This window comes from Phyllobates terribilis, unplaced genomic scaffold (genome assembly GCF_046119375.1).
Source record: "Phyllobates terribilis strain yellow unplaced genomic scaffold, ASM4611937v1 Scaffold_7__3_contigs__length_470593459, whole genome shotgun sequence".
NCBI classification, from domain to species: domain Eukaryota; kingdom Metazoa; phylum Chordata; class Amphibia; order Anura; family Dendrobatidae; genus Phyllobates; species Phyllobates terribilis.
The window spans coordinates 237,554,037-237,579,126 of NW_027362767.1; the positions used below are offsets into that span (position 1 = coordinate 237,554,037).

Here is a 25,090-nt window from a genome sequence, read left to right on the forward strand (position 1 = left end):
TCCAAAATGGGGTCAGTTGGTGGGGCTTTCTGCTGTTTAGGCACCTTAGGAGCCATGTAAATTCAACATGGTGCCCGCAATATTTTTCGGCCAATTTGTGTTCCAAAATTCAAAGATCGCTCCTTCCGTTCCGAGCCCTGCCGTTTGTCTAATCAGAACTTTTTAACTACATGTGGGGTATTGCCGCGCTCGTAAGAAAGTGAGTAACAAATTGTGGGGTTCACTTTTTGGTGTTACCTTTTGCAAAATTAGATATTTGGGGCTAAAGCAAGATTTTTGTGAAAAAAATGAACTTTTTCAATATGATGACCTAATATTATCAAATTCTGTGTTGTACCTGTGTGTTAAAAATGCTCACTATACCCTTGGATAAAATCCTTAAGGGGTCTAGTTTCCAAAATGTGGTCACTTGTTGGGGAGTTTTCCACTGTTTAGGCACATCAGGGGCTCTTCAAACATGACATGGCGTCCGCTTTCGATTCCAGACAATTTTGCGTTCAGTCAAACGGTGCTCCTTCCTTTCCGAGCCCTGCCGTGCGCCCAAACAGTGATTTTCCCCCAGATATGGCATATCGGCATGCTCAGGAGAAATTGCACAACAAAATTGTGGGGTCCATTTTCTCTTGTTATCCTTTCTGGTTTAAGGGCATAATAATTAAAAGTTTGAAAAATGTGAAATTTTCCATATTTTCGCCAAATTTCAGATTTTTTTTTTCATAAATAAATACAAGTCCTATTGAACAAATTTTACCACTATCATCAAGTACAATATGTCACGAAAAAACACTCTCAGAATCAGCGGGATCCGTTGAAGCGTTCCAGAGTTATTAAAGTGACACCGGTCAGAATTGTAAAAACTGGCTTGGTTATTACGGTCAAAATTAGCTCCATCACTAAAGGGTTAATTACGTTTGTCCGTTCTGCAAAACAGAATGTTGTGTGAACAGAGCTTAAGATTTATATTACAAACCTACTACAACGAAACCGTTTTAATAATAACAATGACAAAATAAATAAGGTATAACAAACAAAACAACAACTTATTTTGTCACAATGTGTAAAGCTGCGTCAGATGTGAACACGGCCCTACAGACGCAGGCAGAATAATGCAGTCACATGACACAGAGGTCAATCACAATGAATGCACAAAGCACTAGATCCCGAGCTCCACCCGCAGCTGTTGCTTAGTCACCAAGAAGTTGTAAACTCCGTGGTAAAGTGCGGCTGCAGACCAAGTGAGCTGCAATGTGTTTCCAGTACAAAGACAAAGTTTGTATGAGATTTCTCGGAAGGACAGTTCTAACACTTTGAGGTAGGGGAGAAGAGGATTTTTTTTTTTTTTCGTGACGCGTTTTAAGTTTCAGGGGTTTTGCTGGATTATTGAAGTTTTCAATTGCACCATTTTTTGGGAGATTGTAGCTGGACAAGGTCTTCCCCTCCCTCCCGTCAGGAGTATTGTAGCCGGATATGTGATGTCCGTCGTATGGAATACTTATCTGCTACTCTAAACGCGAAGGTCGATCTATTTGAGGCAGTGTGATTATTACTGGGTGCAACATAATGCATAAATTCCTTTCTTTAGTCCCTATTTTCCCTTTTCCTACCTCTCGTCTTCCTGTTTGCGTCTTTGTCTTTTGTCCTTTTTTTTTAAATTTAATTCTGATGTTGTAGTTTATGCAGAATTTCAATGTAACCCTTGATAATACTCATGGAGATTACTCTTCTTTTCCTATATTATGCTTGACATCTTTCTGATTACCTTATTATTTGTGAAAGCAATATGTTCATTTGTTTTCTTATTGTTGAAATCTGAAAAACTTTTAATAAAAATTACAGTTAAAAAATAATTAAATACTTTTTTTCCGTAGAGCCTTCATGGAGGTGACAAAGGCAGAGATGGATAATCCAGTCCTGGAAGGGGTAAGGTTGGGTGACGCTGCCATTGTGTCTTCCTGGCTTTTCTGTTCAGCTAATTAAATTTCTGATATTTTCCATCAGATGACAGGGGCTCTATTCCCCACCACAGTGAGTGAAGAAAAACTTGAAGAATCTTGGAATAAATCCCTAAAGAAGATTTTTGGCTCCAGTCGAGTGTTTTTAGATGTCCGCAGTGAGAGCAATCAGTGCACCAAGTCTACATATGAAGATATTGTGCACGAAAAGATGATGGAGCAGTAAGTCTTCTCCGCATACTTGTCACGCTTCTTCCTCGGGTACACACTATTCAGGCAGCCGCAAAACAGCCAAAGGCGTCATGTATATGGCGCTGTACTTCAGAGGTATTCTTATTTAGGCTGCAGTCACACATCCATGTGCTGTCCATTTTTTCCTCAGACCCACAAAGTTTGATTAATCCATACAGCCATTAGTTTTAAAACCACATTCAAGTATCCAATCTTATTCTTATCCATTTTTGGGCTCACATTCAATCATTGAAGGGGTTGTCCACTGCACAGACAATTCCTTCTCAATCCCTATATTCCCTTCACCCAGTAAAGTAATATCACCTATACTCACCTCCGGTGCCAGCTCCGTTCCAGCGGTGTGAGCACTGGTTTTCCCGGGGATCGTATGACATTGTTATGTCACGCTATCCCTGCAGCCAATCAGCGCTGGCTTCACTCACCTGCAGACGTAATTGACATCTGGAGGAAGTAAGAGAGCAGCCGCAGCGTGAAGCCAGTGCTGATTGGCCAAAGGGATGTAACGCGAGCCCCGGGAGAGCCAGTGGCGACACTGTTGGAACAGCACCAGAGGGGAGAATAGGTGTAATTATTTTGCTGGGGGAAAACATAGGAATTGAAAAGGGGTTGTCCGAGCAGTGGACAACCCTTTTATAGCCTTTGGGGATCTGTGAGACACGGATGAAACACGGAAGACAGACTTTGTACTTCAGAGTTCCATCCGAGTTTCATCCATTTTTAACTAGTCCATTGCTAAGAGTCAATAAATGAAAAAAAAATTCAGACAGTCTATAGATGAGAAAAAAGCAAATGCAGCTAGGATGATACCTGAGAAATAAATCACTTTGTTACTCTTAGATAGTAAGACTGACACGGATGTCTGAATGCAGCCTTGCAAGCAATATATCCAATGGAATATGTTATGATGAAGTTGGATTACGGCTCCGTACGGTGGTTGCACACCACTCATTTTCTTCTTTCCAGCATTGGATATATGCATGTATAATTTTGTTCCCGCAGCTATGAGCGTGGTCTGAGGTGTTTGGCCCAAAAGGAATGGGAAAGGGCAATAACTGCTTTTTCGAAGGCCATTTACCTGTGTCCAGAGAAGGTACGATCAGTCAATCATGGTAGAGAATTCTATAATTATTGCGACTTCATAAAGTGTTACGTGCGATTTTGGCAATAAGAATCTACATGGTCTGCCAACTGCTCTAACGGCAGTGGATTTTACTATATTTTTCAGTTTCTTCCATTTCTCTTAATTAATGATTTGTCTTGTATTATAAAATGATACCATAGACAGAGCTGTACGCTAAGAGAGCAGAAGCGTTCCTTCAGATCTGTGACTTCCAGTCTGCAGCGCTCAACTTGAAGAAGGCTTGTTCCATAGTGTCCCCAGAGAAAGAGCACATAGAACTGCTGGCCCTCACATATTTTCTCCAGGTAACTCGTGAGCGTGTAGAACTCGTGGACGTGGAGACCTCATGAGCGTGGAGAACCCGTGAGAGTGGCGAACCCATGAGTGTGGAGGACCCTTGAGCATGGAGAACTCGTGAGTGTGGAGAACCCATGAGTGTGGAGAACCCTTGAGCATGGAGAACTCGTGAGTGTGGAGAACCCATGAGTGTGTAGACCTCATGAGTGTGGAGAACCCTTGAGCATGGAGAACTCGTGAGTGTGGAGAACCCATGAGTGTGTAGACCTCGTGAGTGTGGAGAACCCTTGAGCATGGAGAACTCATGAGTTTGGAGAACCCATGAGTGTGTAGACCTCGTGAGTGTGGAGAACCCTTGAGCATGGAGAACTCGTGAGTGTAGAGAACCCATGAGTGTGTAGACCTCGTGAGTGTGGAGAACCCTTGAGCATGGAGAACTCATGAGTTTGGAGAACCCATGAGTGTGTAGACCTCGTGAGTGTGGAGAACCCTTGAGCATGGAGAACTCGTGAGTGTGGAGAACCCATGAGTGTGTAGACCTCATGAGTGTGGAGAACCCTTGAGCATGGAGAACTCGTGAGTGTGGAGAACCCATGAGTGTGTAGACCTCGTGAGTGTGGAGAACCCTTGAGCATGGAGAACTCATGAGTTTGGAGAACCCATGAGTGTGTAGACCTCGTGAGTGTGGAGAACCCTTGAGCATGGAGAACTCGTGAGTGTAGAGAACCCATGAGTGTGTAGACCTCGTGAGTGTGGAGAACCCTTGAGCATGGAGAACTCATGAGTTTGGAGAACCCATGAGTGTGTAGACCTCGTGAGTGTGGAGAACCCTTGAGCATGGAGAACTCGTGAGTGTGGAGAACCCATGAGTGTGTAGACCTCATGAGTGTGGAGAACCCTTGAGCATGGAGAACTCGTGAGCGTGTTACAGGTTCTATGAAAGCAACTCCTTAAAAAAAAAACTAAAGCCGAGTTCACATTACATCTGTGTCACTTTTCATCACTGCATCAGAAATCCCCAAAAAATTCACGTGTGCCTCCAACTGTGCCATTGATGTCAAAGAGGAAAAAAGATTACAAATTTAAAACTTTGGACTCTGACTTTCTTTCCATATTATAGTAGACTACACTATTATGGATGGGTAAATAGATGTACACCTCCGAAAAGGAAAAGAGTCATGAAACAGGAGGGACACATATGTGATGTGAACCTGTTTTAAAATTATGTAAATGCATCTTGAGCTAAGTGTCGGGGGTTGTGCAGTCTTCAGAAGTGGGTGCCACACGTGGTCTGATACTCCTAAATTACTGTTCACATGTGCAGGGACAGCGCTTACTTGAGCAGAACTGTCACATGGACGCCCTGGAGGCCTTTACCTGCGCTGCAGAGGTGCAGCCTCGAAACAGGCAATATCACATGCACAGGTGAGAGGACCCACACCAAAAAAATCTGTCAAAGGATATATTCACATGTGGTGGATGAGTTTTCCCATTCACCTACTGAGTTGGGTCTTTTGAATGAGAGCTGTATTCCCCCTCTGCTGCAACTTAGGCATCTAATTCAGCCAACCAGTACCCAGCTCTGTACTGATGAGGGGCAAAAGTCCCGAAACACTGCTGTCAACAGATACTCTCTGGTTTGGTTGACATGAGCTACCTTGCATATTTGTTTTTCCCATGGAGCACTGGTGGGAGAAAATGTCATAAACAGACTTGTTACACTGCAGGCTCCTATGGCTGGATGTTATACACTGGGGAGCAAGGGGTCCAGATGTTATAAATCGGGGATGAGGAGGCAGGATGTTAGACACAAGGGGCCGGCTGTTATACACCGGGGGCGAGGGGCCGGAAGTTATACACCAGAGGCGAGGGGCCGGAAGTTATACACCGGGGGCGAGGGGCCAGATGTTATACACTGGGGGCGAGGAGCCGGATGTTATACTCCTGGGGCAATGGGGTCGGATGTTATACACAAGGGGCGAGGGGTCAGATGTTATACACAAGGGGCGAGGGGTCAGATGTTATACACCGGGGGCGAGGGGTCAGATGTTATACCCCTGGGGGAAAAAGGCCGAATGTTATACACCGGGGGCGAGGGGCCGGAAGTTATACAACGGGGGCGAGGGGCCAGATGTTATACACCGGGGCGAGGGGCCGGAAGTTATACACCGGGGGCGAGGGGCCAGATGTTATACACTGGGGGCGAGGAGCCGGATGTTATACTCCTGGGGCAATGGGGTCGGATGTTATACACAAGGGGCGAGGGGTCAGATGTTATACACCGGGGGCGAGGGGTCAGATGTTATACCCCTGGGGGAAAAAGGGCGAATGTTATACAGCAGGGGGTGAGGGGCCAGATGTTATACCCTGGGGGCAGTTTGAGTGTGGCAAAACCTGAACTCAATGATTATGACATGTGTCTCAATACTTTTGCCCATATAGTGTTAGTCTCTTCAATGAGAGCCGGTATCTGCCTTTTTTTTTTTTAAATGTCGTCCTGTGAATTAACCCTTACTGTGCTTCCAGACTACGTTACCAGTCTGAGCCCTGGAAGCTGGTCTATAAATCACCTTTGCAGGATATTGCTCACCATCACTTTGTTGGTTTTCTGACAGTATTTCTTGTCTGGCCGCACTGGGAAGATACGCAGAATGCATCCACTTATTGAATAAACAGCTGGAAGAAGAAAGAGGCGATCCTGACATGTACGCCACACGAGCCAGGCTGTACGACCAGCTCAACAAGGTAACTATAAGCCCTTATGTTCAGTTTTATAAAAGCCGAGGAAAAAGATGTTTCTCTAAATATTCTGACACTTTTTCTCATGTCCTATATTAATAACCAAATTATTTAGTTCAGGCAGCGGTGGAAACTGTAAATGCAACAAGGAAGGCGGTCGCACGTGGCAGATTTTGTATGGAAGAGATTTGCAGAAATTACTGCAAAAAAATCTGTCACATGTAGACATACTCCAATGTGGACCCTAAATCATGCCCGCTGTCATTTCAGTTTTTGGCCTCATGCAGACTTCCAAGTCAGGTCTATGGAGTATTGGAGCCTGTAAGGTCCGGTACCTCGGGCGGCGGGTTGCGGAGGGCAGCACCAGGATCAAGATTTAAAAAACAAAATATTATTTTTTAAATCTTCCCTCCCCCAGACTCTATAAGACCCCTCCCCAGACTCTATAAACCGGAGTCTTTGCAAAGGGGGGGCATGGTCCCTATATTCATTTGTATTAGCGTCTTTAAGACGCTGATACAAATGAACTTCCCTGTGCGCCGGCACTTCTGGAGGTCAGTGGAGCTGCAATCAGCTCCCTCACCAGACAAGCGGCGGTGTGAACACGCTCCTGATGTCACGGCAGTGCGATGAGTTTATCTCATCATGCTGTTGACGTCACTGCAGAGCGCCGCAGAAGTCGCCGAAGCAAGTAAGCGCTCATAGAGCTGAAGATACATGGGGCAGCATGGGATGTACTGAAGGGGCAGCGGGCTCAGTATTGCTAAGGGGCAGTGTGGGGTGGGATCACTATGGAAAAAGGAGCAGCGTGAGGTGGGATCACTATGGAAAAAGGAGCAGCGTGGGGTGGGCTCAGAATGGAAAAGGGTCAGTGCAGGGTGGGCTCGAAATGGAAAAAGAGGTTGCGTGAGGTGGGCTCGTTATGGAAAAGGGGACAGCATGGGGTGGGCTCGGTATGGAAAAGGGGGCAGCGTAGGGTGAGCTCTGGATGGAAAAGGGGGCAGTATGGGGTGGGCTCAGAATAGAAAAGGGGGAAGCTTGGAGTAGGTTCAGAATAGAAGAGGAGGCAGCATGGTATGGGTTCAGTATGGAAAAAGGGGCAGCATGGGGGGCTCAATATGGAGAAAGGGCAAATTGGGCTCAGAATGGAGAAGGGTAACATGAGAGAGACAGTTTGAAGAGGGGGCTGCATGGGTTGGGGACAGTGTGGAGATTGTAGTTCATAAGTGAGGAGGGTGCAGTGGGTATCATTCATAAGGGGGAATGGTGTGGTGGTCATAGTATATAAGGGGGGACGTGTAGTGGTCATAGTCTATAAGGAAGGATGGTGTGGTGGTCATAGCATATGAGGGGGAATGGTGTGGTGGTCATAGTATATAAGGGAGGATGTGTGGTGGTCATAGCATATGAGTGGGAACGGTGTGGTGGTCATAGTATATAAGGGGGGACGTGTGGTGGTCATAGTATATAAGGAAAGATGTTGTGCTGGTCATAGTATATGAGGGGGAACAATGTGGTAGTCGTAGTATATAAGGGGGACGGTGTGGAGGTCATAATATATAAGTTGGGCATTGTGGAGGTCATAGTATATAAGGGGGATGGTGTGGTGGTCATAGTGTATAAGGGGGACAGTATAGTGGTCATATTATATAAGGGGGACAGTGTGAAGGCCAAGTACCATAAGAGGGACAGTGTGGGGTCATTTTTTGTTCAGGGATCACAGTGAGGGATAGTTATTTATCTGGGGGCACAGAATAGGACTTAAGATACAGCATGGGTGATTATTTTTATTCAGGCAACATTATAATGACACTGTTATTTTTAAAGGCACAATGTTGGGATGCGATGCAGAAGAAGTTGGAGGTCTGCAGAGATGAGTTGTGGCTCTGAAGTCATCATGGCACCAGGATCTGTAAGGTACCTAAATCTAAGGGTGGCTAAATGCAGGTTTTAACAATCAGCAACCTGGATGGTGTGATAAAGCAATCACATGGATTGCTGTGGGTATCAGTGGGGGCCAAGAGCTTATGCTCCAATTACTTTCATTTAAGGTAGAAATTCATTTAATGCATTAAAGGGGTATTCCGTTTATATATTTTTTTTAGTTTGTAGGCTTCCAAGGATTAATCAATGAGCTAATTAATAATGTGGCATTCACAGAAAACCCCTTTAGGCTGTTTTCACATGTCGCAGCAGCAAAAATCGCTGCAATAAAAAAATGCCATGTGCCAAAAAATGTTGCAGTTTTGCCACAATCTTGGCAATTAAAAAAGAAAACGCACTGCGGCTGCAACCTGTGAATGAGACCTTAACCCCCTATGATTAATATCATTTGTCTATATGACCTTCAGGCCACTTTGTGCTATCAGGATGTGCACACGGCTCTATCATTGGACCCACAGCACCGGGAAGCACTCGGCTTAAGGGATAAAATGATGGCAAAGGCAGAAGATGCTAAAGATAAAGCTGTGAACTTGGCTGTTCAGGGGCAACTACAGGAAGCCTTAAAGAAAATCTGTTTTGCTATAGAGAATAACCGATTATCAGCAGAATATCACATATTCAGGTATTACCATTATATAACCACTGTTCTCCCTTCCTTAAAAAGCATGTGATGCCAGCAATCACCGTACGGACAAGCAAAATGGTAATTAAATATTTCATTCCAGCATTGATATCATTATTCTAGGCAGCACATAGTCCAGTGTAAACAAGCAATGTGCTGCCGATAAGAATTATATTCTATAAGCCGATTAACGATTGTTTTCTGCGCACATAATTCTAGTTGGCCATTAAACTTTTATGTTTTTTAATGACCATTGTAAGCTGGTTTAAATGGGCCCTTAATGATAAGGGAGAGGAGAGAGGCTCCTGCTGTAGCCAGTTGTCTCACGGCCACACACAGAACAGTGAGGAGGAGGAAAGGGCATGGCCGTTCTCCTGGGATACAGAGAAGATTTCTTTATATATTTCTCAGCTTTAATTGTAACATGAGACAAAATAGGATCAAAGATCAGGAAGAAATTGAGGGAAGAATTGCTTTTCTTGTGTATTTTCCATAATATTTTATTAATAATGTAATCATAAACAATGTAAATGATTGCTGGGAGACAGTCTGCAGCAGTGGGAAGTGTTCCCGTTACTCTATCTGAAAGGAGAACGTCCTTCTTTTAGGCGGTTTTCCCACAATGAGCTTTTCATCAGCTTCTCACAGTTCCAGCAAAGTGGATGAGATTTATAGATATCTCGTGCCCAGTGTACTTTTTATTTTATTTTTTTACACTGTGTAAACTGACCTGCGGGGCGATTTTAAAATCTGCAACATGTAAATTTCCCTTTCAAGTCTGCTGCGTTTTATTTGTGAATATTCTTCCATAGATGCAGGAAAATCCACAGATAGAAAAAAAATGCATGTCATCCGTTTATAACTGTAATAATATAGTTTTGTCAAAGTCAAATACCAGGAAATCGAAAAAAAACAAAGCAGCTTTATTTAAAGCATGACATGCCGAAAAAAGGACAAAAAAAAAAAGGTGATAAAAATGTTAAAAAAAAACCTAATTTACCTACCGTGTGCAGGAAATCTGCAACATCAAAAAACTCACAAAATACTCATCGTGGGAATGTAACTTAAGGCCATGTTCACATGTTGCGTTTTTTGCTGTTTTTTTTTATGCAAATTTTAAGATGAGTTTTACAGTATCAGCAAAAGCTATGAGATTTCAGAGATCTCATTCACACACATTGTTTCTTTTTTTCCTGACTGTATTGGAAAATTGATGCATTTTTTAAAACTGCAGCAGGTGACTTATTTCAGCATTTTTGCAGCGTTTTATTCACCCCTAGAAAGCAATGGGTAAGTGCGAAAATACAGGTATCAGGTTTTGCTGCCTTTTTGGTGCAGAAACCTGAGGAAGTTGCATCATGTTTTTTGGGGCCACTAAACTTTATCATCATGCACAAGAGACAAATGTACCTGAAAAAAACCGCTGCAAAACACACAGCAAAAACCTGCTTTTTCTAAGCAGCTTCTTTACTGCCAGGAGAGCAGGTTTTGCCTGCAGAAAAAAAAAATGCAATATGTGAATATAGCCAAGGGAGTGTTCACACTCGGCAGTTTTTTTCTGCACCATAAGAGTGGTGGCAGGCAAAAATGTATTTTTTGCAGCGTTTTTACTTGTGTTTTTTACCCATTAACTTGAATCAGTGTAAAGTGTAACAAAGACACCGAATGGATTGACATGTTGAATCTTGGTGAAAACTCAGCGGGGCACAAATTATGCATAGGAAAAAAAAAACAGTAAATAATCAAAATAGACTTTTTACTTTTCAGAGGGACTGTGTACAAGAAGCTGAAGGACTTCAGCCCCGCAGTGGATGATTTTGTACGGGCATTGCAGCTTTGCCATACAGAGGACAGTTATGGCGGGGAAGGCAAGCGGTTATATGCAGAGGCTGAAGACCAGCTTCTTCTCACCTACAATGACTTTGCTGTGCACTGCTACATGAAGGGCTTCTACCAGGAGGGGGTGCTGTTACTGAACCAAGCGCTGAGGGGGCAAAGAAACAAAAAAGAGCTTTATATGAACAGGGGAGGTGAGTGACCCCTACAGGCCAGGATGATATATTACTATATACCACGTGCAGCTGGTGCAAGCTTCGTTACATATGCACTCAATAATGGAGACGTTATCGCTTTCACACTGAGCAGTAAGGATCATACATCTATTGCTTATCGTGTGCATAGATGACAATGTTAAGCCTGCGTTCACACTTTGCGTTTTTTTAAAATGTATAATTTTGCTGCAGTTTTGCAAAATCATGGCAGAAAAATGTTGCAGTGGAAAAAATACGCAGTCTTAGAAAGCGGCCGGATATACTGATTTGAGCGTCGTCGCAAGGTCTAGTCTGGCGTTAGTTTTGACTCTGGGGAAAGGTTTCTTCTACCTCCTTCTTCCTGTGTTGGGACGTGATGAATTGGACAAGCAATCTGGATTAGATCATTGGCTAAACCAACCCCCTTCTCAATCTCAGCCATGACTGATGCAGATGGCCAACCTCCTTCATCATGTGTCGACACAGGTTGGGAGAAGATGCTCTCTACAGTGTCGAAACCATTGCAGAAGTGGAGATGACTGGACACCAAGACGCGCGCTGAAATTTCGACAGTACTCTGTTCTCCTTTAACACTTTTTTTTTATTTTTTTTACCAAAAATAGATTGTTTCTTCCAGTTGGGGGAACTGGTCTTTGCCCTGGCAGATTACCAGCAGGCATTTGACCTGGATGAAGAAGATTGGGGCATTAGGACTCGAGTTGCTAAACTCCTGGATGCGCTAGGACTGCGGGCTCAGGATCAGAGGTGAGCAGGGGTGCAGGGCGCAAACACCCTGGATATTCACTACAGCTTATAAGCTTTCTGATCACCCCTCACAGGCAATACCAGCAAGCTGAGCGCCACTTCTCAGAGGCCATCAGGAAAAATCCTCTGCTTCCCCAACTGTATCTGCACAGAGCCAGACTCCGGCGCTCACTGCAGAACATCATGTTTGCTCAAGAGGATGCGCTCATCTCTATCCTGCTCAACCCAAAAAGTCAGGAGGTAAGAGAGCCCCGGCCAAACACGCAAGAAATATACTGTTCGGAAATGGTCACTGACGCGTTTCGGGGTCGAAATGAATACGTGATGTTGTATCCTTCCTGGTCTGACACTGAAACGCGTTAATTTTTGCACCAGCGCATTTCCGTATAAGCAGCAGCACAGCTGATATTTTGGCTCTTTGTCTTCTTCACAACTTCCATGCATCCCAGCTTTAGACTTAAGCTATAAGGATCGTACTTCGGCCATAATACAGCACACGTATGCCCCAGCTACATCACAGCATAATGCTAGTGAAGAGGGGGGTCGTATTGCAACCCATATCCATATTCGTAGATATTCAAGGGTGGTCATACAATTGTATGCTCTAATCCGACAGCCGTGATTAATCGTACAGCGCTGGTTTCGATTTACTCACTTCCTGCGAGTTGTCATTTTACGATGATTTGCTCCACGTTCAGTGGATGAGAAGCTGAAAGGAGAGATTAAAGGGGTTGTCCACTTCTTGGACAACCCTTCTCATTCCTCATTGGCCCCGTTAAAATAAAAATACTTATACTCACCTCCGATGGCGGCGCCGTTCCAGCACTTTCGCGATCCATCAGAAAAAAAGGTTTTCTCTACTAAATCTGGCCATAGTTGTGTAAAAACAAATTTTCCGGATAGGTCATTTAACTATTTTTTTTTCCTAGATCGCACCGACCATAATGGATTTCTTCCCTGGAAAAACGCTAGATGAAATTATAAACAGCAAACTTGCCAGCAGCGCTCAATCTTCCCTGGGGCGAAATGTGGAGAATCTCCCGGTTACATGTAAAGACGGCAAGTGAGTTATCCTCCCATACATCACAGACCTGGAATGGGTGATATTATTGAAAGTGATACATAGCTTTTTTTTTTTTGCACTGCAGTCAGTCTACATGTGAACACAAGGATGGTGCTCTTCCTGGGACTAGGAGAGACCTTGCCGTTTGTATTACCAATCAGCAACTGGTAGAAATGGTCGGCAAGCGCAGGAAGGTGAGTTCACATGTACAGATAACAGGAATGTTCTGCAGCGCTGAATGCACTTGGGCAAATCATCAAGATCCGCAGCTGGCAGCTCCCTTTGTGCTTGTCAATCTATGATGTCCCAGATGTGACAAGTCCAGAGGCCATGGAAGCACATTTAGGCCACGCAGGCTGCTCACAGTAGCATGACCAACATATGGCCTCATGTTGTGTTGAAAAACAGCTTCTGTCACAATTTGGAGAAAAGTGCAAACCACTAGTTCCATCACTAAATCATAACACCAAGATGTTAGGGTACCTGGGATGAAGACTAGATGGGTCCAGCTACTCTGCATTATACCACCCCACACTATAATCTTGGGAGTAGCACCGGTGTGAAGGCTTCTTCATGCCGCCGCTCTCATAGTGCAGAGTAGACAATGGAGGTCTAGCCTCTTCAATAATGAATGCCATTTTTGTCATGGACGCAATGATAGCTGAAAATAGGTCTTGAGATCACATTGGAAATGTCATAACGATGCCTTTAGGAGTCAACGTCCCATCAGTCCCACTCCCATGATTATGTTGTGGGGTGACCTAATGTAAGGCAGCCAGACCCTTCTACTCTTTATTCCATGTGTACTAATAGCTCAGCGTTACATTGATGGTGGTGGAACCAGTGGTACGGCCATTTATCCAAAAGTGTCCTAGGAGATGTTTCTCAACAGAACTCCAGGCCACATCTTGCTCGTGCAACTGTGAGCAGCCAGCATGGACTAAACGTGCTCCCATGGATGCAGCGACTCCGGACTTGTCTCCCATCGAGCACATCAGGAACGTCATTGGTCTGTGATTGCACAGGTGCTGCCAGCAGCGGATCTTGATGATTTGCCCAAGTGCATTCAGCGCAGCAGAACGTTCCTTAGACCACCATTAATATCCTTATTGATAGCAGCCAAGGCTGTAAGTTCAGGGATTTCTGCACATGGCACTCATACTCTATATTGAATAAATTGATGTTTTGAAAGTTTTGTTTTATTTCTTCATCATTGATCCTGCGATTTCCATAATTCTATGACTTTCTTCTTACTGTTGCAATTTCAATATAAAGGAATGTAAATATATCATTTTTAAAGTGACTCCAAAGGTCAGGTGTCAAAATGGTACTAAGAAAGTCATAGGCACGTGTGCCGCAGTATAGTGTCTCTATATGGCACCATACGGACACTTCCTCCCTTTGAAGAAACTATTAGAAGACGACAACTATTAGAAGCTCCTCCTTGTAGGACAGAGTATGACATAAAATGCATTTGGTTGGAAAAGTCAAAATGTATTTTTTGGATCCAAACAGCTTAAAATGGATATCCTAGCAGAACGCAACAGACAAGGATACCTGAAGTCAACAGCGCCACGTGTCTGCAGACCACCGCAGGAGGAAACGCCTGCCACAGGTGCCCCTTATCACTGGAAGACATTTGGGCTTGGACTGACCAGCACTAGATAGGTAGTCGGCAAATTGGGTCTCCTCACCTGTTGTGATGCTACATGTTCCAGCAAGCCCTGACTGCCACAGAGGCAAAGCAAAACATCAGCAATAAACTGGAGGAAGAAGATTGAGGATTTAAAATGTTTATTGGATAAAACCCACGATCATCATTTCATCAGGACAATGATTGAATCTTAAATAAAAACGTAAGGCTCGGTCGGCGATGGCTTCACAGTCAGTGGCTAAAAGTAATAAAAACTTTGTAATGAAACTTCTTATCCTTCTAATTTCCCTTCCCACAGTGGATATTCTTGTAGATCGATCAGACAGGTTTTACCTAACAAGTATGCATCATCAGAAAAAGACCCATTGTTTAAATCAATTATGTTTTTTTTTTTTTTTCATTTTGGTTAAAAAAAAAAAATAATCATATCACAATCTCTACAAAAACAAATATAGTAATATTACAATCTTCACATTTGTGCTACTTTAAACTCATACTTCCAGTTCTTTATTTCAGCAGACTCATTATCAGCAGAGGCAGGATAACAATGACTGATAACATCTTTATACGCATCTGGCAACACAGGATCCACCAATCACAGCAGCTCACCTCCTCCTGCTCCCTTCATAACAACCTTTGCACACACTCATTAGATGCTTCAATAAATCAAAAACAAAAAAACATAGGGCCAAAGTCTAACCATTGTGGCTATGTACATCTGTTGTTTCCTGAAACAATAGAAAGTTAGTCTATAATAAATATATATATCGGTAAGAAAGTGGAGGGGAAAAAAAGAAATACATTTAATATGAAAAATGAATTTAGACAATAAGTCATTTTCTGATGATACATTCCCTTTAAAGGGGTCCTCCACAACTGCAATATGGATGTCATATCCTAAGGATCTGTCCGACACCCCGGTCTTTGAAGTAAATAGGATCTGATGTGCAATAGTCAGTGTACGGAGCTGTGGTGCTCCGGCTTTATACATTGTACTTCCACTCGCCGTGGGACATGGCAACAACAGATTGGTGGAGGCGTTAGACCCCACAGATGGGTCATCAACACAGCTATGTTAAATGTACGGGGGACCCAGTTTACCCCCTGTAGCAGTGAACTGAACATGCGCGATAGATTTTAGACCCCCATACACGTCAGAATAAAGTCACCAACCTGCTGATTTTAGGGAGGCCCCTATTGGGCCCTCCTGATTGAAACCAACAGATGGCACATGATGGATTTTGACAACCAATCCTTTTACACTGGGGGTGGGGGAATGAGCAGCTGCCAATGGTTGAAGTGCATTAAAAAGTATATATTTTTTTCTTTTTACATACATAAAAACATACCTGCTTTCTTTCTAAAAACAGCGCCACTTCTGACCATAGGTTGGGCACAGTAGTGCAGCTCAGCTTTAGTCACTTACACGGAGATGATTTTTTTTTTTTCTAATTCTGGACATTTTGATTTAAAGGGTTATTCCCATATTTATTGATGGGATATTGTCAGATACTGCATGTAATAACAAGCACTTTTGCAATTCACTGCTTATTTAAAATTTGCAGTCATTCTTGAGATATTAACAATTTTCTAGTTTACAGCTCGTTGTCTAGGAGACCGACCACTGCTTCTGTCTAGCTTGGAAGCACTACACTGAAGTTGGTGGGGATTAGGAGGAAACCGCGTGCTCCAGCGATCCTGGCCAAAGTCAAAAGAGAGTTTACAAGTTCAACAGAAAAGAGCTTGTAAGCACTGCAGCCATGGTTGGTCTCCCAAGATAAGCTGTAAACAAAAGTGTTAATATCTCAAGAACAGATAAAAATTTTAATAAGCAGTAAATTGCTAATTTTCTTGTATTTACAAGATCTATCCCACAAAACCCATTTATGAAGATGGGAGTAACCCCCTTTAAACCAGAATGCAGCCAAAATTGTAGCATGTAAACTCACCCGAGACCTGGTTAACACTGAGTAGTTTCATGTACTTTTCTATACATATTTTGGGGCAAGGAATTGCTCCTAACCAAGGAAAAAGTACATAAAAAGCCTCTTACTGTTTTTTTTTAACCCAATTCTGGATTAGGTGTGTGACTATAAATGTCACATATAGCAGACTTTCCCTTTTCTATACTAATTTAAAAGCTTTACCCAAAGTGAAAAAAAAGGGGTTTTTGTCCACTGCATTCCCACCCAGAAACAGCGCCACTATTGTCCTTGGGCTGTGTCTGGTATTGCAGCTCTTGTTCCAGACAATCCCTTTAAGCAGTCCAGTCACTTACATGTGACTTTATGCAGAATTTCTGCACTTTGCGAACCATTGTATGTAACTGGAAGACATAGGTGCCACTTCCAGAATTGGGTACTGTCTAATGAGGTTTCTTCTGTAAAACAAAAAAAAGTGTCCTTATTTTCCAGTCTGTATTGAGCCAGCCCAGATACGTTTTTTTATAAATAGTAGTCGATCCGGAATGCTACAGTTTTGCAGCCCGTGGACGAGAAAACTTTCTCTTCTTCGGGGAAATAAACCAGACTGTCAGTTACTGAATGCACCAGGTCTTCCTCTGACGCCAGCTTCATCTGCTCCAGCTCGCTGCGCACACAGTACCGCACGTGGTTGGGACGGAGCGGTAAAAAAGGCACGATGAGATCGATGAGATTCTGCTTCATGATCTCAGACTGCCAGAAACCATCTAAGAGGAACATACATAATAATCATCAGATATACAATCTGCTTAAATAACACTTCCCCAATGTTCAGTAACTTCTTCCCTTTATTAGCCTCTGTTCACACCAAACCCTGAGTCTTATGTTTAGCACATACATTTATGGCAGATGCTGCAAACAACAAAAAGATATGTTAAAGAGTATCCGTCACTTTAACTTCCTTCCCCATAAAATCAATAGTACATGTGAAACTTAGTAATATCCTATTGGACTGATCTTTCATTATCAAAATTCTCAATTTTTTTTTCATTTTTTTTTTTTAGATAAAATCTGTTTGGTGAATACAGATTTTCCCATTACGGAGATAGGAGCAACCCTAGTTCAGTGGCCAAGTCAGTATTTACGTGGCCACAAGACGAGAGGCCTGCCGGCAACCCTGGCTCCTCTTTTGATGTGATGTCATTGATGCGTCACAGAAGGGATGTCACGACAAGCTGGCTAATCAAAAAGAGGAGTCGGGGGTGCCGGCAGGTAGAGATATGTCTCTATCATAAATACATACACACATATATAGTTATCCTGTCCTGGAGGACATTAGGATTAAGCAGTGTGGCTGGGAATCCAGCTCTGCGTGTTTTTTTGTGAGTCCCTTTGCCTCTCCCCCACACCATAGCTTTCTATGGGCATGTCATCAGATCCTTTCATGAGACAAAAGTCAAAACAGATTTTAGACACTTTTGAGCATGAATCTATTTTTGGGAAAGAAGATTGGAGAGAGAAGTGGCTCATAAGTGAAGAAAGAGGCATATTCCCAGATATATTGAAAATAATTCTTAGATTAGCTTACACTGTTGATTTTTTTTTTGCTTGCAAAGCTTGCTGAAATCACAGAGACCAATAAAGTCTAAAAGTCTAATAACAATCTATTAATTATTAACTATGTAATCAATTTCTCTTTCCGTGGATGCCCAGTGAATCTATCAGAAGAACAAGCCGGACTCTACATATATCAATGAAGAAGAAGAAGAACTCTCATAAATACAAAGTGAATGAAGAAGAGAGAAATCGAATACTTGGTGACCCCCGTCATCTCCATCATTTCTTCTAGGTACTTGTCACTTGTACACAGTTTTTGAAGGAACTCGGCAGGAGGTTGTTCCAAACATCTTGGAGAACTGACCACAGATCTGTGGATGTCACTTGTGCAAATCCTTCTGTCTCTTCATGGGATCCAAGACAGCATGGATGATGTGAGATCAGGGATCTGTGGGGCCCTAAAATCACTTCCAGGACTCCATGTTGTTTACACTGAGAAATACAGGCAGATACTTATCCATCATCTATCACCATCAGGGAGGTGTCTGATTTGCTCCAAATTGATTCTGCAGCAGGACAACGACCCCAAACATCCAGCCAAGAACTAGTTTCAGGGTAAAGAAGAACAACGAGTCCTGGAAGTGATCATCCGGCCCCCACAGATCCCTGATCTCACATCATCCAGTCTGTCTGGGATCACATGAAGACACAGAAGGATTTGTACAAACAACGTCCACAGAAGATCTGTGGTCAGTTCTCCAATATGTTTGGAACAATCTCCTGCCGAGTTCTTTCAGAATCTGCGTACAAGTACCTAGAAGAGGTGATGAAGAAAAAGGGCGACCACCAAATATTGATGGGGTTTAGATTTCTCTCTTCTTCACTCACTTTGCATTTTGTTAATTAATAATAAATAGGGTTGAGCGAGTATGTTCTGTTCCGAGTATGCTCGGGCCGAACTCAGAGTATTTATAGCTGCTCGGTGATCAGGTTAAATCGCTCCCGTGTGCATGATTTGCAACTGTTTGACAGCTTTATTACATGTGAGGAATGTGTAAGAAATAGACATTCCTCACATGTAATAAAGCTGTCAAACAGTTGCAAATCATGCACACGGGAGCGATTTAACCTTATCCCCGAGCAGCTGTAAACACTCGGAGCTCGGCCCGAGCATACTCGGCGAAAGGGTTAATAGAACATACTCGCTCAACACTAATAATAAACCATTATAATTTCTATTAGGAAAGCATCTTACTCTGCAGTATTTTTTTCCACACCTGCCTAAAACTTTTGCACAGTAATATAAGTCCCAAGTATCTGATACTTTAAGTCTGCGAATCAAAGAAGGAAGTATTGGCCCGGCAGATAACACTGTACTCACGTTCTTGGTCGGCTATCACATCTCTCGTTATAGCCGGCACCACGTCACTCAGCTGAATCTCCTCTCTGTCCTTTCGCTCTCTCCAGAAATTCAATGCCACGTTATTAATGGCTTCTCCTCCAGAATTACTGTACAAAGGTAAAGAAAAATGCTAAATTCTTGTTGGGCGGATCAGTACAATCTACTGTTCATCAATGGGATTTACTTACAGAAAGTAAAAAAAATATATATCTATGTCCCCATTACTACCTACTAGAGACTAGCAAAACACTACCCTGGTCTGGTGTCTACTTGGTTACCCCGGTGGCACCCGAATAGGGGTAAAGCAAACTCCCTTAGTGGCACTCGAATGCCGCCATCATAAGCACCTCTTGTGATCACTAAGCCAATGCGGCTCACAGTCATGATGTCGTGAGGCCTGGTAATCGTCAGAGACAAGTGTGACACCGCCGACATTGGAGTGCCGCCATGGGAGCTTGCTCCGCCTCGGTCCGGCTGCCTCGGAGTGGAGCCAAGACCAGGATAATGCAGATCATGTTGCTCATCTCTACTACCTATTTAGCATATGATTACTATTAGTAGGGTATTCCTATGTCCGGCCACCTCACCCTTCTCCGATTGGATATGCATAGGATATTTATGGCTGACATAGGAATGCCCCTTCAATAAAAGTTCTCCTTACCTACAAAGTTATGAGTTTTGCCTTAAAAATGGGTTGTCCATACAGGTAAACTACCCATATATGAGGCACTTCGAGGGTACGTCTCTGGGAGACTGGCACCAGGAACCTCCGGAGATCACACCAAGGCACAAGTGCATGCCCATGTGGCCTGTCATTCACAGTAACAGCTTAACTTTGCAGTAGCTGCTCATGCGACCAGATGGGATGCCAACTTTATGACGTCCATATGACCAAACAAGGTACGCAGACTAGCTCTTTAACCCCTTGCCAGCAAACATCTGAGGTCAGGTGTGGGTAATCCGGCATATGTAGGACAAGTGCTGGCTGTGTTATACAGACAGCACCTAACAGAGCTGCCTCCAATCGCTGTTTTACAGCAACATTTAAATGGTCTGATTGCAACTGGTCTGTTATGGCTCTTCAACAAGAAGAAATAAAATTGCCAGGTTGGAATTTCACAAAAGCATGGAATACCTTATAAACACAAATATGGCCTTCTTGTAGTTGGAACCGAAGACGACCCAGGAGGAGCCCAGGAAGGGGGTGATGACGTCGATCAGCCCTGGATGCATCTTATCCATCTCCTCGAACAAGAACATGGAGCGGCTGCAGGCGGTGAGGTTACTCTGGATCCACAGCTTCAGGTCCTCCTGCATGAGCACAATATGATCAGCCAGACATGTATGAGCATGTTACATGGGGTCTGTGCAATCATCATCATGTCCCCGGATAGCAGGGCTGTATATGAGCTGTTTATCACCTGCATGTAACCATGGCTGGACTGTGACCCGCTATGTGTCATCTCCTACTGCCAACGATAACTCTTATCTCATTGCAAAGTTACTGTGCACGGCAAACTACTCAGCAATGGAAGGGTTAACTGTGATAAAACTGAAATTACTAGATAGACCGGGAGAGCAGAAGACTGCCAGACTTCTGAACGTGCACAGCTTTAGCCATAGAGACAAGAAAAATTATCTATTTTGTATATCAGGTTGTGTGTCAAATGTTTTTTATTTTAAATGTTGGGCAATATTTTTTTTTTCGATGTACCATAATCTGCACTAAAAGTAAAAAAAAAATAAAATAAATCTTGCCATTTTCACACTAACTTCCTGTTTTAGAAAATGCACATGTACATCAGCCACAATGATCCTATCTTTTGTACTGAAGCATCTAATGAACGTGTGCAAAGTTTGTTGAGGAGGGATGAAGTGAGCTGTGACATCACCTATTGTGATTCCTGGATCCTGTGTTATTAGCCATGTATAGAGGTGTTACCTGTTATTATAATCCTGCCTCTGACGATAAGGAGCCTGCTGAAAACTCTCCCTAGTATGTGTCCACAAAAAAAAAAAAAAACAGTGGCCAGTATGAAAACTGCAAGCATGCTAAATGGTTTTTTTTTTTTTTTTTATTATTATTATTATTATTATTATTAAAGATTAAAAAGGATCAATGCAGTATCCACAGAGCAGCATGGTGGTTCAGTGGTTAGCACTGCAGCGCTGGGGTCCTGGGTTCAAACCCCACCAAGGACAACATCTGCAAGAAGTTTGTATGTTCTCCCAGTGTTTGCGTGGGTTTCCTCCGGGTTCTCCGGTTTCCTCCCACACTCCAAAGACATACTGATAGGGAACCTAAATTGTGAGCCCCAATGGGGACAGTGATGATGTCTGTAAAGCGCTGGCGATAAGTAAACTCTCACCTTGTACTGATTGACATTCTGGGCATGAGGGAAGTGCAGTATCGGAGAGAAGCGATGCACGTACGGACTCCGGTTTCCATCTTTGTACAGGTGTTTTACCAGCAGGGAACTCACAAAAGTTTTGCCGGTTCCGCTCCAGCCATGGAATGACAGCACGAGGGGCTTACTGGGCTGCTCTGTGCCCACAAAGGCTTTCAGGGCTTTCACCAACTGCTCCCTTGCCAGGTGCTGACCAAAGACGTTCCGAGCAAGATCACAATCCAACGCTGCAGAGGAGAGAGAGAAAGAATAATAAAAGAACAAAAAAGAAAAATAGAATTTTACTTATATAAAGATGAAAATACTACACATGTACTAGGGGAAATTAAAGGGGTATTCCATCTCAGTCATATGTAATGAACATAGGATAGGACCCTATAGGAAACGTCTCACACTGCTGGGAATGGACAGACATCTTTCTCTATTCACTTCTATGGTACTTCCAGAATTGCAGAGTTTGTTTTCATTCCTCCCATAAAAGTCATTGGAGAAAACGATGAATGGCCCAATACATACAGTATTGACCAAAATTTTTTTATTTTTTTTTAAAGTGTGATTCCATTTTCCTGGTGATTTTAGTAAACCGGAAGCAAATGGTTGTCAGCTATAAGGACGAAAATTGTGCCTGACATTGTTTTATCCCTTTTTGTGTTAGTTTTCACCATTTGCTGGGACAAATGTTTTGCATATTTTGTCATGGGTAGTCAAATTTTTTGTCTGTTTTTAGGTTAAAACATGACAAAGAAAGCCAAATGTATCACCAGATGTCAGGAAGATTATTATTCTGAGAGTTAAGTCAGGTAAAAGCCAAAAAGAGGAGCTGTGGAATTCACCTGTTCTCAGAGTCACGTGTCACGTATATTAAAGAAAGAAAAAGAAGGTTCTGGAACAGCTGACAAACCTAGAAGGGGACGACCTCGGAAAACTTCCTCCAGAGTTGATCACATTATTACAAAAAAAGTCAGTATCTGATGTCCATAAAAGTGCTGTACAGGTTTCACACGAAATGAACGAAGAATATGGGGTCAAAGTGAGTCGCCAAACTGTGGTGCGACGGCTAAGAGCAGTAGGGCTGAATACACAAGATCCAGTCAAGAAGCCTTTCATCTCTGCAAAGAACCGGAAGGTCCGACTTGAGTTTGCCAAAGAACACAGCCAATGGAAAGAGACAGATTGGTCTAAGGTGTTGTGGTTGGATGAATTCAAGTTCAATCTGTTTGGTAGTGATGCCAGCACTATATATACCGCCCAATTGGAAAACATAATGATGGAAGGTACCAAACACCTACAGTGAAACATGGTGGAGGCAATGTCATGGTTTGGGGCTTCTTTTCTGTATCTGCCATTGGCCCTCTGCATAGAATTGATGGAAATATGAATACTACCATGTACAAGGATATACTGCAGAAAGTAATGCTGCCACATGGTAAAATCACAGGAGGCAGGGGATGGAAATTCCAGCAAGACAATGATCCTAAGCACACATCCAATTTAGTAAAAAAATTGGTTGGCAAAGAAAAATGTTCACCTGTTGCAATGGCCAAAGCCAATCACCTGATTTACACCCTATAGAGCAGCTTTGGGATGAGTTAGGGTGATGAGTTGGGGCCCGTACCCAGAGCAATAAAGATGAATTGTTCACAGATATCCAAATGGAATGAAGCAAGATCCCTCAAGATGTCTTGAATCCCCTAGCGGCTTCAATGCCCCCTCGGTGTGTGGTGCAGTAATTAAAGCAAGAGGTTGTGCTACAAAATACTAAGTTATGGCATTGTACAATGAATTACTCTCTATGTGTGATAACTAAATAGTAGATGCAAAACTTTTGGCCGTCAGTTTTCTTTAATTAAATGACCAGACCCATATTCAAAAGCATTGTGGGTAATATTAAGGTCTTGTATGACGACAACTTCATGGACTTTCACTTCATCACAAGGGAAATGGCATCACAACAACCAGACAGAAGTCATCACACTTTTAAAAAAAATACAAATGTTTTGGTTGTATATATATATATGGAATCACACGGCCATGTTGATGGAGAAATAAAAAAAAATTATGGATCTTGGAAGAAGAGGAGGAATAAATAGAAACCAAACTTGCAAGGACTTTAAAGAAAAAATAAATAAAAATAAACCAATTATATATATTTGTTATTGTGCATTTTATTAAAAGTGCCGTGGGCACGGAAGAGAAAAATTCAAGATGACAGATTTTCTCTTCTTTATTACGTCCCCCCCCCTAAAAAAAGGAACTTGCATCTGCGGCAACAGAAAAAAATAAAAATAAAGTTCTGCCTCTTGGAAGACGAGGATGCAAAAGTGAAAGCGGAGATAGGTCTGTGATGGGAAGGGCTGTGACCAGCTGAGATGACGGACATGAGCTGCACATTACCGCCTGACCCATTGTGTCCATATATACCAATGGCAGGAGGATCATTAGCCAAGCCAGTCAGCCAGTCATCCAGTAGCCAGTTCCTGGGTCTTATTCTACAGCACGACTCGCACAGATGACGTCACACCTACAGCCGTGACGTCACACTCACCCTGAAGGTCCGGCCTGAAGCTGCAGTCGCAGGAACTGTACAGCTTGCAGTGGAGGTCCAGCAGCTCCCAGCATCCTCCGGTGCCCAGGATAAGCAGGAGCAGCAGGCAGTAGCTGCCGGCCATCCTCAGCTGCCCCACAGCATGACGGGAGCCACACAGCACGTGCACTCCCTGCAAAACTTCTACCTCCTGCTCCTCCAGGCGCCCAGCTCTATGGTGACATCACAGTCATGTGACCACACCACCTGACCACACCTCCCAGCTGTTCGCATCACAGGAACCGAGCCTGGTGTAAGCGCGCCCTCTGCTGGAGGCTAAGAGCATTGCAGCATACTTTTCTCCACCTGCACTAGCAAAACTACAACTCCCAGCATGCCCAGAAGATGACCACTCTTAGGTGACAGCAAAGTTTTGACACTCTCTTCTCAAATAGCTTTTTTTTCCATCCCTGCCTTTAGTGAGAGAGACATAGCACTATAGAATTACAATTTCCTGAGAGGATCTTTATTAAGAGGTCAATTGCAAAGTTGATTTGTTTTTCTAAGTACTTTGCAATTTTAGTAAGAACTTGAGACAACCCCTTTAGTGATGGCACACGGCCATGAGCATGCGCCCCAGCTCCTGATGACACAAATGGCCGATGCGCTTCCTCTTGGGCAGGTGCGAAATTTACAAGAGGTAAATGAGGAGGAACCAGGTGCTGTAATGCAGGGTTCCCCAACTCCAGTCCTCAAGGCCCACCAACAGGTCATGTTTTCAGGATTTCCTTACTATTGCTCAGGTGATAACTGCATCACCTGCACAGGTAATAATTACA

The 25,090-nt window shown here is 43.2% G+C and overlaps 2 protein-coding genes across 2 annotated transcripts; one reads left to right on the plus strand and one right to left on the minus strand.

The window, feature by feature from the left end:
- Positions 1 to 1,157: 1,157 nt before the first annotated feature.
- TTC16 (tetratricopeptide repeat domain 16) lies at positions 1,158 to 14,861 on the plus strand. The gene is made up of 14 exons (XM_073639877.1): positions 1,158 to 1,312; positions 1,869 to 1,920; positions 1,999 to 2,174; positions 3,204 to 3,294; positions 3,486 to 3,629; positions 4,946 to 5,046; positions 6,237 to 6,366; positions 8,712 to 8,926; positions 10,694 to 10,956; positions 11,580 to 11,721; positions 11,796 to 11,961; positions 12,651 to 12,784; positions 12,870 to 12,978; positions 14,300 to 14,861. The coding sequence occupies exons 2-14, from the start codon at positions 1,876 to 1,878 to the stop codon at positions 14,450 to 14,452; spliced, it is 1,869 nt and encodes a 622-aa protein (XP_073495978.1). The 5' UTR covers positions 1,158 to 1,312; positions 1,869 to 1,875; the 3' UTR covers positions 14,453 to 14,861.
- Positions 14,562 to 24,514, minus strand: TOR2A (torsin family 2 member A). Its single transcript, XM_073639878.1, has 5 exons — positions 24,273 to 24,514; positions 21,689 to 21,954; positions 20,455 to 20,630; positions 19,299 to 19,426; positions 14,562 to 17,127 (listed from the first exon to the last, which is right to left on the minus strand). Exons 1-5 carry the CDS (start codon positions 24,394 to 24,396, stop codon positions 16,883 to 16,885), a joined length of 939 nt encoding a protein of 312 aa, XP_073495979.1. The 5' UTR covers positions 24,397 to 24,514; the 3' UTR covers positions 14,562 to 16,882.
- Between the last annotated feature and the right edge of the window lie 576 nt (positions 24,515 to 25,090).

Coding starts and splice junctions, on each gene's coding strand:
- TTC16 (XM_073639877.1), top strand. CDS start 1,876: ATGGAGGTGACAAAGGCAGAGATGGATAATCCAGTCCTGGAAGGG. Junction 3,295..3,485: donor TTTACCTGTGTCCAGAGAAG/GTACGATCAGTC, acceptor ATGATACCATAG/ACAGAGCTGTACGCTAAGAG. Junction 12,785..12,869: donor GTTACATGTAAAGACGGCAA/GTGAGTTATCCT, acceptor TTTGCACTGCAG/TCAGTCTACATGTGAACACA.
- TOR2A (XM_073639878.1), bottom strand. CDS start 24,396: ATGGCCGGCAGCTACTGCCTGCTGCTCCTGCTTATCCTGGGCACCGGA. Junction 21,955..24,272: donor CTTCAGGCCGGACCTTCAGG/GTGAGTGTGACG, acceptor TCTCCTCTGCAG/CGTTGGATTGTGATCTTGCT. Junction 19,427..20,454: donor GCCATATTTGTGTTTATAAG/GTATTCCATGCT, acceptor ACCTTTGTACAG/TAATTCTGGAGGAGAAGCCA.